The sequence below is a fragment of the Chiloscyllium punctatum genome, chromosome 38, assembly GCF_047496795.1.
Source record: "Chiloscyllium punctatum isolate Juve2018m chromosome 38, sChiPun1.3, whole genome shotgun sequence".
NCBI lineage: Eukaryota > Metazoa > Chordata > Chondrichthyes > Orectolobiformes > Hemiscylliidae > Chiloscyllium > Chiloscyllium punctatum.
Window position 1 is genome coordinate 50,720,068 of NC_092776.1, and position 18,259 is coordinate 50,738,326.

General features: G+C 39.0%; 1 protein-coding gene across 1 annotated transcript in view; it reads right to left on the reverse strand.

Annotated features, from left to right (window-relative positions):
- Positions 1 to 18,259, reverse strand: part of pcdh15b (protocadherin-related 15b) — a 1,519,471-nt gene that overhangs the window by 166,436 nt on the left and 1,334,776 nt on the right. The window contains exons 29-30 of the mRNA XM_072557866.1: positions 7,405 to 7,545; positions 7,158 to 7,270 (exon numbers count right to left, since the gene is read on the reverse strand). Coding sequence (XP_072413967.1) covers positions 7,158 to 7,270; positions 7,405 to 7,545 — 254 coding nt within the window. The remainder of the gene's footprint in view (positions 1 to 7,157; positions 7,271 to 7,404; positions 7,546 to 18,259) is intronic.

Here is an 18,259-nt window from a genome sequence, read left to right on the forward strand (position 1 = left end):
GTTTCTGGCACCCAGATAAATCTGTTTAAAATGTTTGATCTCAAGAGTATAACTTTTAACAATGTATGACTCTCTCATTATTGCATTGGAATGTCAGTGCCAATTACAAACACAGGCTTAGAGTGCGACTTGATCTTAATTCCTTCTGAAAGACATCTTGATCAGGAGGCTTTTTTTTATGAGCATTGAATTATTTAGAACTGAATACATATTTTTAAAATTTAAAAAAATATCCTGGGGTGGAGCTTACATATTATATAAAGACAGCTTTTCAAACTTTGGCCTTTTAAGATTTTGATGCTGATTGAATCCAATTATTATCTTTCATTTATAGGTCATTGTTAATAGCATTATCATAGTCTTTAGCTTTCATTGAAATAGGATTTATGAGGTTTCCTGAATTACTGAGAAAGTCTATTTTCTAATTAGCTCAATTTATTCATGTAAATTAGCTCTAATTAGTACAATTAATAAGCTATCCCTCTTAGATGATTACATATGCATTAATTAACATAAAAATTCATTGCTGTAATTATTAATGAAAATGCAATATTTCTCCTGATGCAATGCAATATATATTCTCCTTTATACTATAAAATGTTTGAGGAGGATGAAAAGTACACTGCGTATTTACAAATAATTCAGAAACCAGACATGGCTACACTAACTCATACATCACAGAATCCCAGGGATGTCTGAAACCTCATCCAGGTGGCATTCTTGATAGGCGGTTATGGGTTAATCAATCATTGTCACAGACAAGCCATTCATGCATACTTCAGCACAAGCCATGGATAACAAACTAGAAAAGGAATCCTGGCTGAGTTTAACTGGTGTCCTGTTGCCTCACCTAATATCAACAACTGTAGATGAATCATCAAATGTTGGTGAATTCTGGACCTTCACTCATTTATATGTTTCAACAGTAAATGGAGTCGTGAATTATTAAGGTGGATCCACTACAGACCTACTGGCATATTCAAAATGAGGAATAGTTTAGTGTTGAAGAAGGGGTGAGTGGAAGAAAGAACATATCACACAAGGGAAGTGCAGACTGAAGTGAGACTGAATATTAATAATGATGACATAATTTAAGAGTTGGATTGTCAAAAGGTCTAAGAATGGGTTCTTTTTATCCACCTATCCACTTCAGTAATTCTTCAAAAGATCAGAGAAAAACTAAAGAGAGAAATGTCTTTAAAAAAGGGAATATAACCTTCAAAAACTACCTAACATCTCTACTGCATAACCCCAATCACAAATAACTAATGACTGTTTTTATGATTAAAATTTGTATTTATATAATAGTATTAATTGCAGACACTAACATCTACAGAGATGGCAGAATCTGTGATGATAATCCCTATCTGACATGATAATGAGAAAAAAATTGACGTTGTAACAAGAGATGCTCACATTTCATATCAAGTATATAAATGGAAATATCCTTTTCTCAAATCATCAGCTGAATAACTATAGATGTTTCTTAAATGCCTCATTCAGCTGCAAGGTTGGGTGAGCCATATTGTAAATTTCTCAATGACCCTTTCTAATACTCTTCTACGAATAGCCAACAGGGAGAGAAAATTGACAATACGATTCCCCAATGATCACCTCTAATGGACTTGAAGAAACTTTGGAAAGTGAATCAAGTTCAAAATTAGAACATTCAACATTGAATCAAATACTGATGTATGTGTGGGACTTGATCTTGATAATTGTTTTAAATGGAATGTAATTTGCTTGACATGTAAAAGTTAAGGTAGTGAAGTCAATAACTGGGGCAGAAACTAAAGAATCAAGAAAACATTGTTGGTAGGAATTAAGCCTTACTAGAAAGGTTAGGTTTTGTTGTCATTTGTAATTACCATTGAGAAGGTGCTAATGCAGGGCTACCTACTTGTACTATTGTAGCCCACATGGCATAGGTGCATGTGCTGTGCTGTGCTGTCAGAATGGGAGTTCCAAGGTTTTGATCCAATGACAGTGAAGGATTGGCAATGTAGTTCCAGGTTATGATATTGTGTGACTTGGGGATAACTTGCAGTTGGTGGTGCTCTCATGTGTTTGCTGCCTTTGCTCTTCTAGGTGGTAAAGGCAATGGGTTGCAAGGTGCTGTAAAAGGAATCTCGGTGAGTTACTACAGTGCATCTTATAAATAGTATACAATGCAGTCACTGTGCACAGCTAATTAAGGGAATGAGTATTGAAGGTAGGAAATAGGCTGCCCATTAAGCAGGATGCTTGGTAATAGGTGGTGTCAACCTTTTTAGTGCTGTCAGATCCTCACTTATCCAGCCAGTTATTCTACAAAGCTTTAATTTGTGCCATTTAGATGTTGGACAGGTTTGCAGAGTCAGAATGCAAATTTCTCACTGCAGGATTTTCAACTTCTGACCTGCATCATATGAATGACTGGTCCAGTCTGTTATGGACCAGGCCAGACACTCTCAAAGTATTTTAAGAAGGTAGCCAAGACCCTAGATTTTTCTTATTTTAAGGCAGATGTGAAGTGGTTACTCCAGATGTGATACAGCTGGTCAAACCACTCGGCATTAAGAATTTATTTAAACATGAACAGAATTTGGAATAACTTAACTATTCGAAAACTTAACCAACCTAACATAGCAACTTACCTAAGGTTCTGTTGCAATCCAGTAACATCCCACAAACACACCCCATTTGTAAGAACGCAAATTGAAACACAGATTCTTGCAGGTGGGAGGGAACAACTTCCAAAGAGATTTCAGAGAGAAAAGCAGTCAGGAATCATCTGCTGAAGCTTGCAACCTTTCCTGGACTTCTGCATCTTGTGACTGCAGATAAACTGAATTAGAAAAAACCTGAACTGGCAGAACTGGCCACTCCCCTGCCATTGTTAAACTAGGCTCTTTCTAGAGTCCATGGCACCTCTGTCTTTGCAATCACTCTTAAAAAAAACCCCAAGGACACAATAACCTTATTATAGTGACAGCATCATCACAAGTCAAATTTATGATCAGGTCAATCCAAGGAGATTCAGCCTCAAGTGGAAATGGTGAGACTCTTTCTTGAAAGCAATTATTGTGCAGCATGAACATTACTTGCTATTTAGCATCCCAAGACTAAATGTTGTTCAGATTCTGCAGCAGTCAAGGCATTTTATGCTTCCTCATGTGAGGAGTTGCAAACGGCACTGCGTGTTATACAATCATCAATGTAACATTCCACTTCTGACTTAATGACAGAGTGGGGGATCTTAATTAAACAGCTGAAGTCAGATGTTTCTGAGACACTACCCTGCAGAAGATTGGCAGTGATGTCCTGGGCCTGAGGTGATTAGTTTCCAATAATAATAACCAATTTTCCTGATGTAGATATGACCAGTGGAGAGCTTTCTCTCTGATTCTCACTAGCTTCAGGGCTCCTTCACATCACAGTCATTTGCTACCTTGACATCAACTTTGATTTATTTCACTTCACATCTTGAATTCAATTCATTTTGCCTATTTTTGGACATCTCAAAGAACATCTGAATGTGAGTGCACTTTGTGCAGATAAATATATCAAGTTATAAACAGCAAAATAAAAAGTTATCCCATCATCACTACTGGAACGTTTGCATTTTTTAAGAAATTCTGGAGAACTGAATTGGTAAAACTGGAAATCTCTACTGTTCAGCCAATTACTTAACATATAATAGGTTGGTATAAAACAATTTCAAAAGTCCCATACAATTTGTTACAGCATATTGACTTTCTGCATGGTCCTATTAGTTAAGCATAATTAGCCACTTAAAGCTAAGTAGTTATATGTCAGATTGAAAATACATCTTAGGAATTCAAACTTGCCAGATCTACTATCTACAAAGATGGTTCTTTTCTGGATGCTTTGAATGAGGAATTGCATATTTCTTATAATAAAAGCAATAGAGCTTGTATAAGACTCCCTGGATTGTATTATTTGGCTAGATTGACATTTGAAACATCTGGCTAATGTATCAAACACCGCAGGTAATAATAGTTAGTTGATGCAGTACTGAGCTTTCTAGATATTATTATTGCTTATGTGATCCATTTCACCATCAGCAATGACCTTCAACTCAGAGAGAAGATATGGCATGGCCACAAATTGTCACCTCAAACTCCCATATGTAACAGAACACCATACAATCGAGAGACAAGAGAATTAAAATAAATAAAAATATATCTTTCAATTTCTTAGTTTTGACTCATGCAATCTCATGCTCAGATGATATAATGCTGTAATATAAAATTATGTCAATTATGGGGGAATACATTGTCCACTTTCTATTTGTGATGAAAGTATTAATTCATCAAGAGATCAGATTTACCAATTTAATCATGCACCTCACAGTTAACAAAGTTTTCCTTTGTAACCACTGCAACAATGAAAACTAAATGAATAAAGTTACAAATTACTCCTTTACTGTTGTCAAACTGTAACAAGAATTCAAGACAAGTACAGAGCATTGGGGCTTCAATGTTTCAGTTTGTAACTGATTTCCACTTGTGCAATTTGAATTGCTGATTAAATGAAAATAAATGTATTAATAATACTTTAATGGTACTTTAATGAAGTCAAACAGGTAAGGCAAGCTGAAATAATGAAGAGCATTGTTTACCACATTAAAATACTAAACAATATTTGAATTCAAATGATATGGGATATGAGAATTAGATAGTGCACAACAAATCAAACATCAATCTAATCATAAATCCAAAAGTGACCTTAAAATGAATTTTCCTAAACTAATGCACCTGGCTCTTTATAAATAGATGAATTCATATGGTAGCAAAACGACAAAACCATCAGTGTGCATCATACCATTAGTGTTCTCCTTATTAAGAAGGATGGAGCTTAGGAGATTTTATTAACTCACATTACTGGTGTTCTTATTCAGAGTTAAAAATATTTGCTTTTGAGATCTCTGAAATTAAAGTCTCCAAAACATAGTACAGTAAATCCCCAGTATTCGTGAGTTCAGGGCTCGTACATTCACATATCTGTGCCGAAAAGTAAGCAGCAACAAAATTCATCATCTGTGGCAAAACGCACGTATCCACAAATTTTAACCCTGTATTTTCAGTGGGACCTGTACTCGCAAATTTCATCATTCGCGATGCTTTCAGAAACAAAGGAATTATTGTATCTTCAACTATCATATTTGTTGAAAGCTATCATTTGAAATGTGCAAGTACATTTGAATCATTAGTATAATGAAAGGATTAAAATGCCAGATGTAATTTTTTTATTAAATTCCATCGATTCTCTAGTTGTTCATTAATATTTGTCATGTTTTAGTGCTTTCTGATACTCTGCATTGAGAGAATCTTATTGCAATTCCTGTTACTACCAAGTTCTGGGCAGTGTGAGGGGGATGAAATCTACAGTGCATCAGAGCTAGGAAATGTAATTTAGGATTCTGACAAAATGAGTCTGAACCAAGAGCGCTTTTGAGAACGCAAACTAGTATTTACAGTCCAAAAACATCATTTCCTTTTAAGCTTGGAGGTGTACATGTTTATAAGTGCATTCAGCATGAGGTGTCAAGAATATATTCTTGGAAATGTAGTTTGGTTGGAAAGGTGCAGTCTGCACTCACATGAATAAACATTAACAAGCTTTCTGAATGGAAGTATTCACATAGCAGTGAGAGGCTACACTGCTGCTGCCTTATAAATTGAGCTTTCACTTCCATGAGATCTGATGTCACTATGACATAACAAATATGGAAAATGCTCTCCTCAGAGTAAAGCTACGATTAAGTTTTTACTCTCCAAATTGATTGATTGAGCTGTTGGAAAATAAATGGATGAAAAAAGAAGTCAGATAAATAGCTGGGATATGCAGTGGAAGGAACAAAAGGATGTGGGGTATAAGCAGCCAGTCAGCTATAGGTCTAATGAAAAAGTCTGAGTATGCAGAAACTCACTCATTCCAAGTTCACAGCCTGTCACAACAATGTTTGACAAGCCTATTAGCCACGTGGTATATTTAATTTGATTATTCTTGTTAATAATTATAGGTTAGTAGTCAACTGAAGATTTGATTTATTTTTATCTATTATTTTGGTAACACTTTTGGCCTGATGTCAGAGGTTCTGAATTCAACATCTACGCAAAAGACTTCAAGACAAAAATCTTGATTACACTCCAGAACAGTACTGAGGGATTACTGCACTGCCAGAGGTGATTTTGTTTCCTTTTCTTCTACAGAATCCTGACAGTGCAGGAGCAGGCCATTCGGTCCACACCTATCCTCTCAAGAGCATACCACTGAGACTCATTCCTCCATTCCCCCCATCACTCTATCCTTGTAACTCTGCAATTCCAATGGCTAATCCACCTTGCTTACACATCCCTGGACACAACTGGCAATTTAGCATAGCAATCCATCTGACTTGCACATCTTAGGACTGTGGTAAGAAACCACAAGTCTACACCAACCGTCCGAAGAGTAACTCACCCAAACCCCACCATTCCCCTGCCCTATTACTTTACATTAACCCCTGACTAATGCAGTTAGTATTGTTGTTTTATTCAGCTGGCATGAATAAACATTGACCAATGCACCTAACCTACACATCCCTGAATACTATGGGCAATTTAGGTTGGCTGATTCACCTAATCTGCACCCAGAGGAAACCCACACAGACACGGTGAATGATTAAATTCCACACAGTCATCTGAGGGTGGAATCGAACTATGGTCCTTGGCACTGTGAAGCAGCAGTGCTAGCCAAGCCACTGAGCAACCTTGCCTCTGCTGAGATATTCAACTCAGGCTTCATCTGCACTCTAAATAGGTGTAAAACAAAAGTATATTGAAGAAGAGGAGGGGAATTATAACCAATCTTTATTTTTAATCTATATCACAAAACCAGATTATTTGGTTGTTATCACATTACTGTCCATGGAAGTTCGATTTGTGCAAATTGGTTGCTGTGTAGGCTATAACCGTAACAATAACTACACTTCAGAGTTACTAAATTGACCATAAAAAGCAATGGGACATCCTGCAACTGTGAAAGGCACTATAGAAACACAAATCTTTTGTTTTAAAGTTCATTTGCCATCTGAATGTGTATATACATATAATATAATCACACATTAAAATACAACTTCAATTGCCTCAGTTTGTAAATGTATTTAGTACCTGTAATCTTCCTGTGTAAAGCGTGGAATGACTGATGGCTGCAGAACAGTAATTTCCACTATCGTTGTATTAAACTTCATTGGCTCTCCATCATCATATGCAACAACTGCCAGCTGAATAAAACAACAGAGAAAAAGAAGTTCAGAAACACTTAACAATGTTATTGAGCTTCATCAACAAAATAGCAGCGATAGTGAAAAATAAACAAAACTTGTGTAAGCCGTTACATTTTTATTAGTCTCAGTACCTTGAAAATTGTACTTGGTTCCTCATTGAGATTCACTCGGGTAAGTACCCGTCCTGTCTCTTCCTCCACTTCAAATATGCTTGCACTGTAGGGAAATTCTGTCATATCCACTCTATATCTGACTCTGCTTGCTGGACTCCCCTGTGTTAGGATTAATGCAGAAAAACTGGAGTAAAATAATTAATCCAAAATGTTACTAAAAATAATATCGTGCTTAGTTCAACAAGTTAAAACTATCTAAGACAAGTAAATTGCTCATAACAGTGGTAAATTTCTTCATGAACTGACCATTTTTGCCATTTATGGGACCCTGCAGCATAAAGACTGATTGCTGTGTTTACCCAGGTAATGTAGACTGCCTGTCAGAAAACAAGTGATTGGTGAAGTGCTACGGAATGCCCTAAGGATATCTTAAGAAAACCTATAAATCTAAGCTCCTTCCATCTATGTACTTATAGCAATGAACATTCAGATCTAGAATTTATCAAACATATACGCAATGCATTTCATTAGGTTATGCTGTCAGATCATCTCATGTGATGTCTATGTATGTCAGTTAAGAATGCAAATATCAAATTCAAATTTAAAAACGTAAATAATGTGGAAGAGATCTCCTTCAGTCATCAGCCTTGGAAATATTCAGAGAATTTCAAGCAAATTTAACCTTCATCTAGGTCAGTCAACAGATTAGAAAAACTTAATGGCTACATTTTTCCATCTCACGTATGTAACTTTATGCAACCCTAAGATGGAACAATATTATTGAAAATCTTATTATCCAGCACCTGTTTTGAATACAAATTGGTGTCAAAAGTCAGTGATACCATAATTTAGTCCCAGAATTGTGTAACACCTGTTTCAATTTAATTATTTGACGCTGCGGCTTTTAACAAATAGTTGTTTCTACTCTACAAACAACATGGGGCTAATTTGAACCCTCCAGATCTGATGGGAATTGGTCAGGCAGGAAGTTAAAAAATTAAAGAATTTTAAATGCAATCCATCTCAAATCCATCTACTTCCAGTTCTGAGAGAGATGGGAAGAGGAGGCAAGCACCAATCTACTTTCAGGAGGAATTGTTTTAATAATGCTGCATGTCTGAGAGATTTATTCTTTTGCAGCTATAGCTCTGACCAGCTGAGCTCTCCAGCTCTCAAGAAAGCCAGCAGCTCAAGAAAGGTGAGGTCTACTGGATGTAGCAGGTAAGTGATGCTACAGCTGTGGGCTAGGAGAAGGAGCTGTCATCCAACAAACTCCTCCCTCGGACTGTCTAGCCTGCTGCCTGATGGGCACATGATGGCACCTATGACATGTAAAGGACTGGAGCAGAAGAGCTGGCAGAGGTTCAACCTCCAATGGTTGTAATGGGGATCTGTGTATTGTGGTGGATCAGTGAAAAACAGAATCAGCAGGATATGATTTGAACCTAACCAAAGTCACCCTAGCTAAAGAAATTATATCCAGGAGGGATGAGGTGCGTTTAACAGAGAGAATAGCAAGAGGGCAATGGGACTAACATGGGAAGATGGCATTAAGAGTGACAGCATGAGAGGCCTAGATGAGATGATGCAATCAATTAAGGCAGCAACCCATTATTTGTGGCAACATATTATTTTAAAACAATTGAGCTAAAAATGAAGTTGTTGAATGAAAATATTTTAGAAGTGCTGTCAGGTGAATTATAAGACAACATCACATTGATCCATAGACAAAGAACATAATAATAATTCATATGTACCTACTCAGTCTGATACCAATGGGTCTGCAATTTGGACTTAAGGAAGGTTAAATAAAATGGTCAATAGTCAGTTGACCTCTCTGGGGACCCAGAGGGATGGGTAGGAGTACCTATGTTGGAGATGAGATGTTGGGCATACTGTCCAGAATTAAGCTGGGGGTTTGATGGAAGGACCTGATGCAGGAATCCCACTCTCAACTGTGTGAGTATCAATTATGTTCATTAGCAAATGACAGGATACCAATTATTCCGGAGGTCACCACAACTCAACTGTGGCCAAGGAACTGAGTGGAAATGGTGGGGTGCCTCCTATCATGCAGAGGTTGTATTTCCTGTACCGAGAGACCCTAGTTCAAGTCACAGAGGAGCTCCAGAGTTGTGTAATAACATCTCTAAGCAGGTTAATTAGAAAAATAGATCAGATTTAAAAAAAGGAATGACGGGGCACTCACTCAAAGATTGCACAGCAAAGCTCATCAGGTTCACCTGCTGTCTCACAGGAGGCGGAGCTGGTCTTTGTTAACAGGAACTGAGTGCGTGATTAGGAAGGCTGGCATGGGGAAGGACTGGAGGCTCACTGAAAGCCATTCCCCTGCCTTTAGCTCCAATCCCACTTGATCCCCTCTCTAGTAACCTCCCTTCCTGTGGCCCCTGTCCTGCACCACTTGCCCATGTCCAGGGATTCAGCAGAGATCCTTGGACTAAGTCTTGGAATATTAACAGCAACAGCTACTGTTCCAGTCTCTGATTGGACAGCAGCAATTGGAGGAGGTAGGAATTCATCCCACAGTGTCTGTGAGCCAGTGGGTAATGTGCTGCTGGGCAGATATTTGCAGGGGACTTGTCTATAGTGGAGGTTGTCTCAATGTAGTACTCCTTTGTGTGTGTGTGTGTGTGTGTGTGTGTGTGTATGTGTGTCTGTATGTGTATGGGCGGAGTGGGGGAGGGGGGTGTGGGGGTGTGTGGGTGGTCATCGCAGGAAACCAGTTCCTGCCAGCGTTCCTACAAAACCTGAATTCTAAATGACTACTTTGTTACTGAACAGATTGAAGAAAACACTTTCTGAAGTACCAATGATAGATGCTGAATTATAATAGGCAGGTTTTTAGGTTTGTTTAGCTTTTGAACAATGATCAGCCCATCAGATGTAAACTTGTCTTTTACAACTGAAGGGAAGATAGTTCCCAGTTAGACTTTCAATATTCCATGGCGATAAACAAATTAAAGCTGAACACTTGACAGAATTTGTAATTATATTTCTATGTGTTTTCTGCACTTGGACAGCTTTATGTACCCTCTTACAGAATTCATTCTTTGATGAACAGATAACTTGTAGTTCAATATTTGAGGAAGCAATGAAGATGCTAAATTGACTGCAAATGTTTTCTAGTTGCAATAACTGCAGGTATGTTTTGGGAGCAATGTGGAAAATACAAAAAGAGGCTGCATCTGTGGGCAGGAAGGCAGACAAGGGGCATCTGTAAAGAGGATGCTATGCCTTCCAACTGCTCATATGCCATTACTGCAATTTTATGAACAGTGGGACTCACTGCCCAACTGAGGGCTAATTTGCAAAAGCAGTTAATGCCCATTTTAAGGATTTATGCTGTCATCATTCTGACTTAGGCAATGTGAGAAGCTTCTGCACCAAGTTTAGGTCTGACCTTGCAGACTGCAGGCAAAAGTGAGAGTAGTTGGGAGTTTTAATCTTTCCAGGCCTATGTTGCAAATTTAGGCCTCTTCCCCCATTCAGGAGCTTCCCTCCTGAATCATACCCACCCTCCCCCCAACCTTATCCTGTCAATATGACCCCACAATCCCCTAGCTGGTATCAGGATGACAGGCTCATTGGAGATTTTGGTCTTTTTGGCAGGACCAGGTCCTTTGTTGAATGCCTCCTCGGTGTAATTTGGACAGTATCAGTCATCATCATTCCCAGTGGCACTAAAGCTGCTGGCATCAGATTGACTGAGATTATGATGAGCCAGAGTCTGCTCCTAAAGAGGGGCAGAAAGCTCAATCTTGAGCAATCAAAGCTCCATTGGCCAAGAAAAAGCAGTAGAACACGTCAGCCAACCAGACGTGGGCTCATCCCCATCATTTATATTAGGGTACTAATCTATCATTTCACAATTCAAAAGCCACTCTACTGAAACAGGGTGGTATTATTCATCAAGTTATTTTTATTTGCTGTAAGAATAATAGGGTCGTAATAGCAATGGATTTTAACTTTCCAAATATAGACTGAGACTGCCATAGTGTTAAGGGCTTAGATGGGGAGGAATTTGTTAAGAGTGTTCAAGATAACTTTCTCAATCAATATGGGATGGCCCTACTAGAGAAGGGACAAAACTTAACCTCCTCTTCGGAAATAAGGCAGTGCAAGTGACTGAGGCATTAATCTGGGACCAGTGACTATAATTCTATTAGTTTTAAAATAGTTATGGAAAAAGATAGACCTCGTCTACAAGTTTAGGTTCTAAATTGGAGCAAGGCCAATTTTGATGGTATTAGACAGGAATTTTTAGAAGTTGGTTGGGGAAGGCTGTTCACAAGTAAAGGGATGTCTGGAAAGTGGGAGGCTTCCAAAAGCAAGATAATGAGAGTGCAGGGACAGCATGTTCCTGTTAGCGTGAAGAGCAAGGCTGGCAAGAATAAAGAACACTGGTTGACTAGAGAAATTGTTGCACTGGTCATAAAAAAGAATGAGGCATGTGTCAGGTATAGACAGTTGGGATCAAATGAACCCCTTGATGAGTTTAGGGAGTGTACGAGCACACTTAAGAGCGAAATCAGGAAGGAAGTAAAAGGGACATGAGATAGCTTTGGCAAATAGAGTTAAGGGCAAAAGAGTAACTAGGGAGAGATTAGGGCACCTGAAGTTCATCTATGTGTGGAATCACAGGAGATGGGTGAGGTCCTAAACAAATATTTTGAGTCAGTATTCACCATGGACAAAGAAATGGAAGCTAGGAAACTTGGAGAAATAAACAGTGATACCTTGAAAAAAGTCCACATTACAGAAGGGGAGATATTGGACTTCTTAAAAAGCATAAAAATAGATTGCGATCACGAATTTGATTAAGTGTGTCCAAGGACATTGTAGAAAGCGAGGGAAGAATTGTGGAATCCCTAGCAGAGATATTTGTATCATCAACAGTCACAGGTGAGGTGCTGGAAGACTGAAGGGTGGATAATGTTGTGCCATTATTTAAGAAAAGCTGCAAGGAAAAGGGAAATACAGAGGATGGTATGTTTATGGAATGTGCTGCCAAAGGAAGTGCTAGAGGCTGTTACGATACAATATTTAAAAGAGATTTGGATAAGCACAAGGATAGGAAAGGTTTGGAGGGATATGGGTCAAACAGAGGAAAATGGGACTAGTTAAGTTTAGGAAACTTGATGGGCATGTAAAAGTTGGGCTGAAGGGCCTGTTTCAATGCTGTATGACTCTATGACCACATTAAATCTGTAACATAGGATTATAAAAAGGATTTTGTGTGCTATTCAATGTGCAAAGGATATGAAAGGAAAGCAGGTAAGTGGAATTAAGATGTCGAACACTTCTAAGGGAATTGAATGGTAGAGTTGACAGAATGGGCTGATTAATTTAATCTTGTTCTCTACGTTCCTATGGTCTCTATATGCTACAAAGAACATGGTAAGCTTGCAGGTCTAGCAAGCTACAGTATTAGAAAGGCATATATTATGTTGGTCTTCATTGCAAAGGAATCGGAGAATAAAAATAAATATATCTTGTTACATTTGTGCAGAGCTTTAGTGAGATCATACCTGAGATATGCGCACAGTTTGCTCTCCATATTTAAGTATGGTTATACTTGCCTTTTAGAAAATGTAGTGTAAGTTCACCAGAGTAACTGCAGGCAAAATCGAGAGTAGTTGGGAGTTTTAATCTTTCCAGGCCTATGTTGCCAATTTAAGCCTCTTCCCCCATTCAGGAGCTTCCCTCCTGAATCATACCCACTCTCCCCCCAACCTTATCCTGTCAATATGACCCCACAATCCCCTAGCTGGTATCAGGATGACAGGCTCATTGGAGATTTTGGTCTTTTTGGCAGGACCAGGTCCTTTGTTGAATGCCTCCTCAGTGTAATTTGGACAGTACCAGGCATCACCATTCCCAGTGGCACTACAGCTGCTGGCATCAGATTGACTGAGATTATGATGAGCCAGAGTCTACTCCTAAAGAGTAAGTTCACCAGGGTGATAAGAGGCATGCCAAATTAAATCAACGAAACTGTCTAAATACAGGTTCAGCAAAACACTCGTCATATTACCAATATTTCACCACAAGGGGGAATGTAGGTTATCTCCCTGTAAAATTGACTTGCTTTTAATTATCCTGTTTCCTTGCTCAGTAATTCGCTCATGCCTGTCACTCGATATAATAACAAACTAGATGTTACTTTAAAAAAAATTGTCATTCCATTTCTGGTCCAGTGGGGGAGAAATGGAACTCCAATTCATGTAATACAAACATTTTAATGCTATATGATAAATAGCTCAGAAATCAATTAACTTTGATTGATATTATGTTATTATTGAAGAACAACTTTATGGCTTCTCAAGTGATAAGAAATTAACTATCGTGTATGGAAATTTCACTGACAGCAAGTTCGGGGTGACAGATCTCCTCATTATTTCAATAGAATAAGCTCCATCCAATGCTCTAATAGCAGGCATATGGCTGTTTAGCGATAAGTACATTTTTTTTCCAACTGATATAATGTAAAATGAGCCTGAGATCACAGTGGGCACAGGAAATCTTAAACTGGGAGAACGGCACAATGAATGGTGGTCCAAAACATTTGTCATATGTTACTTTGGAAACCGTGGATTTCCAATGGTTAATGTTGATCTAACAGGAGTGAAAAATGTATTGACAGTTTCAGCAAAAATGGATCAAATGACACATTAAACCACTTATGCAGTCTTCTGGGAATTCTGCCAATCTTCCAAAGTTACCTCAGGAGATCAGAAGCACTTGCACAAAAATTACAGAGGCATTTCTGGCTGTTCATGAATTAAAATACTAATTCATGTGAAAATTAACTAACTTGCTCTGTGAAAGAGGTGGGTAATTTTACCACCCTTTAATGAACAGGATAATTTGAAGTTCATACAATGGCATAAACTAATCTTCGATGCTTTGTGGCATTGGAATCACAAAGAGATAACCGTGACACTCCTGCAATTTGGATATGTAAAGAGATGTTGAACAGGGAACTCAGTGGTGTGTTGAATTGACAGGCAACTGGAAGTTGTTCCACCAAGGGGAGAAAAGATCCATCCCATTCTTCCAATTTCTCTGTCTCTATCACTTTGTTCTGATGATGCCAACTTTTGCCTGATAAATGTTCCCCTTTTTTCCTCAAACTGAGGATTCACTCCCCCTGTGATTGACAGGGTCCTCGCCCATGTCTGACCCTTCCCACACTTCTGGCCTCACCCCTTCTCTTCTCTCCTGTAACAGCAATAGGGTCCCTTTGGTCATTACTCACCAACTCATCAGCCTTCACAACTAAATGATTATAAACCACCATATCTGGGGCCTCCAGCAGGATGCCATCACATACAAACATTCCCCTCCACTCCCCCTCCCTTCTCAGCCTTTCACAGGACCATTCCCTCGAGGATACATTGTTCGACTCCTCTTCACACACTCACAACATTTTCCCATGCAATTTCTGAATTTTTACAGCTGCCCATTTACTGCCCCCTTCCTCACTATCCAGGGACCCAGACACTCTTTCCAGGTGAAGCAGTGATTTACCTGCACTTCACTCAATCTAATCTATTGCATTCACTGCTCATGATGTGGTTTAAACTGAGGATATGGAATGCAGACTGGGCGGCTGCTTTGCAGATCACCAATTTTTTTTCCACAAAATGGCACTCACCTTCCAGTTGCCTGCCACTTCAATACACCACTGTATTCTCTGTCCAACATCTCTGTCTCAGGCTTGCTGCAGTGCTCCCAGTGAAGCTCAGCGCAAGCTGTAAGAACAGCATCTCATTTTACACTTGGCGTCCCTGCAGCCTTCAGGACTCGATATCAAGTTCACTAATTTCAGAGCCTGAACACCTTCTTCCATGTCCTTTACCTACTGCTGCACCCTAGTTCTTGTCATCAAATGGGTTGGTTTCAGTCCAGCTAACCTATTTTTGATTACTTATGGTCACCGTTAGCTGCTTTTCATTTGCCCTGACTTACCATTATCCATTCCTTTGTCTGTCTAACTGCTGTCTTTCTCTCCCTCTGGGCTCCATCTCTACCTGTCGCTTATTCCCTCACCCTCACTCCTTGTCTTCAGCAATGTCTTCGTAATCATCACTCATTCTGATGACGGGACACTGGACTTGAAAAGTTGACTCCACTTTCTCTCCACAGATGTGACACTTGCTGAGTTTCTCTCACAGCTTCTGGTTCCTTTCCTTACAGGTTTTCAGCATTCATTGTTCTTTATTTTATTGTAATGATAAGCTCTACAGTCCTGCCACAGCCAGCCCTGAATGGTGGTGGATAATCAAAAAAACTAAAAGGAAATGGAGGCTTTGCAAATATTTCCATCCTGAATACAAAAGGCAAGGCTGAAGTAAATGCAATGGCCTTCAGCCAAAACTGACAAGTGAAGGATCCAGCTTGGAATTCTCTAGATGACCCAACGTCACAGATGTCAGTCTTCAGCCAAATCAATTCACTCTACATGATATTAAGAAACAGTTGATGGTACTGGATGATGCAAAGGCCATGGGCCCTGACAACACTGTGATAAAGTAGTGAAAACATGTGTTATCGATCTACCTGACCTCATTAAAGCCTTGACCAAAATAGAGATCAAAGAGTTGCAGTCCAGAAATTAGGTGAGAGGTAATGCCCTTGATATCAAAGCTGCAAATAGCTGAATGTGACATCAAGGAAGCCTGGCAAAACTGGATTCCATTGGAAAATTCTGCTGGTTGGAGTCATACCCAGCATAAAGTTAGATTGCTGTGGTTGTTGGAGGTCATGCATCTTAGCTCCAGTATATCTCTGCATGAGTTCCTCACGGTGATGTCCTAGGCCCAACCATCTTCAGCTGCTTCAACATGATTATACAATCAGAAGTGAGAAAGTTCACTGATGTTGCACAATGTTCAGTAACATTCTCTAATCCTAAAATACTGACATAGCCTTGCCCAGATGCAGTAAGGCCTTGACAACAGTACTAAGACCTGAGACCCACTGCTGTCTTTGAGTGAGCCTGGTCTTCTCTCTTAAGTGGACATAAAATTTATATTTTCAATTGAGGTTTCTTAGAAGTCTTACAGCAAAGCTTCAATCTACAAGAATTCCTTTCTAGAAAATATCTATGCCAATTCTTATTCCATGGCCATACATGCATTCCAATGTTTGTTATCTGACTGGAAACTGTAAATCCAAACTAGGCTAAATGAACTGCTCAATTCAACAATTATCTCAGGAGCAGCTTGCTATTATACTGCTGGTAAACACTCTTCACAGACAACAACAGGTCTGCTCATTGTTTTCACTATTTTTGAATATACAAAGCATTTTTTCAAATTACTTGGTACAAATTAAAGTGAGAATTTGGGAACATTGGTTTCTATGCTGTTGAAATAATGTGTGTGTCACTGACTGGAATAAAACACAAACTGAACAGTGGGCTACCTTCAAATAAGAAACAGTTCAGGGACTATCAAGGTATAGTCACTCAATTGGGAAAGGGAGGACAAACAAATCCAGAAAATCCTGGATGACAAATGAGGTGGAGATTAGAACGGAAAAATGTGCTTATAACAGGTGTAAAGCAGAAAGTACAATTGAGACAGCTTGCAGTGAGTTCAAAAAGCAAGTAAGGGAAGTAAGGAGGAATTTGGAGCAAAGAGTTACTAATGTAAAAGGGAGACATGAATATATGTGCACATATAAAAATATATAGAGGAGTAGGGTCAATTAGAGACCAAAAATGAGATTTACACATGGAAGCTGAAAGACATGGCTAAGGTGTTAAACTAATACTTTGCATAATCTTTACAAAAGATGAGGATGCTGCTCAGGCCAAAGTTACAGAGGAGGAAGCATTGTCACTGGAAGGGGTCAAAATTAATAAGGAAGAAGTCTTGGTAGACTGTTCGTATTTAAGTTGACAATGCTTTTTGAGCTGATAAGATACATCTGAGGATTTTGAAGGAAGTGAGGGTAGAAATTGCACTGGCACTGGTCACAATCCTTCATTCTTCCATGGACTCCAAGGAGGTGCCTGAAGGCTGGAAAATTGCACATATTATATTCTTTGTTGAACAAAGCTGTAAAGATAAGCCCGGCAATTGCAGACTGAACTTTGGGGTGAGGAACATTCTAGAAACAATTATTTGCGATAGAATTAGTAACTACATTGAAAAACATGGGTTGATAAGGAAGAGTTAGCATGGATTTCTAAAGGGGAATCATATTTAACAAATTTGTTGGGAGTTTTTTTGAAGAGGTATCAGAAAGCTCAAAGGCTGTTGATGTGGATTTCCAGACAGCATTGATATGGTGCCACGCAACAGACCTGTGAGGACAGTTATAGGTCATGGTACAGAAGGGTCAGTGGCAAAGCAGACACAAAATTGGTTGAGTGATAGGAAACTGAAAGTAATGGTTAATGGATATTTTTCAGGCTGGAGTGTGGTTGCAATTAAGTTCCTCAGGGCTGGTACTGAAACCCTTGTTTTTCCTGATATATACAGTATTAATGATCTTGATCTTGCTGTACAGGGGACACTTTCAAAGTTCATGGATGACACTAAATATGGAAGAATTGTAAACCATGAGGAGGACAGTGACAGTTTCTGGTCCACGTTATTGTGTTGAATGCCAGGAGTTGGGCAATAGGTTAGTGGAGTGGGCAGATAGGTGGCAGATGAGGTGCAATACAGTCAAATATGAGATGATGCACTTTGATTGGAAGAACACTGAAAGACAATAGTAAGTATGGGGCACAATTCTAAAAGGAGAGCAGGAGCAAAGGGATGAGGGTATATATGTGCACAGATGATAGAAGGAGGCAGGACATGTGAAGAACAGTTAATAAAGCATACTGTGTCCT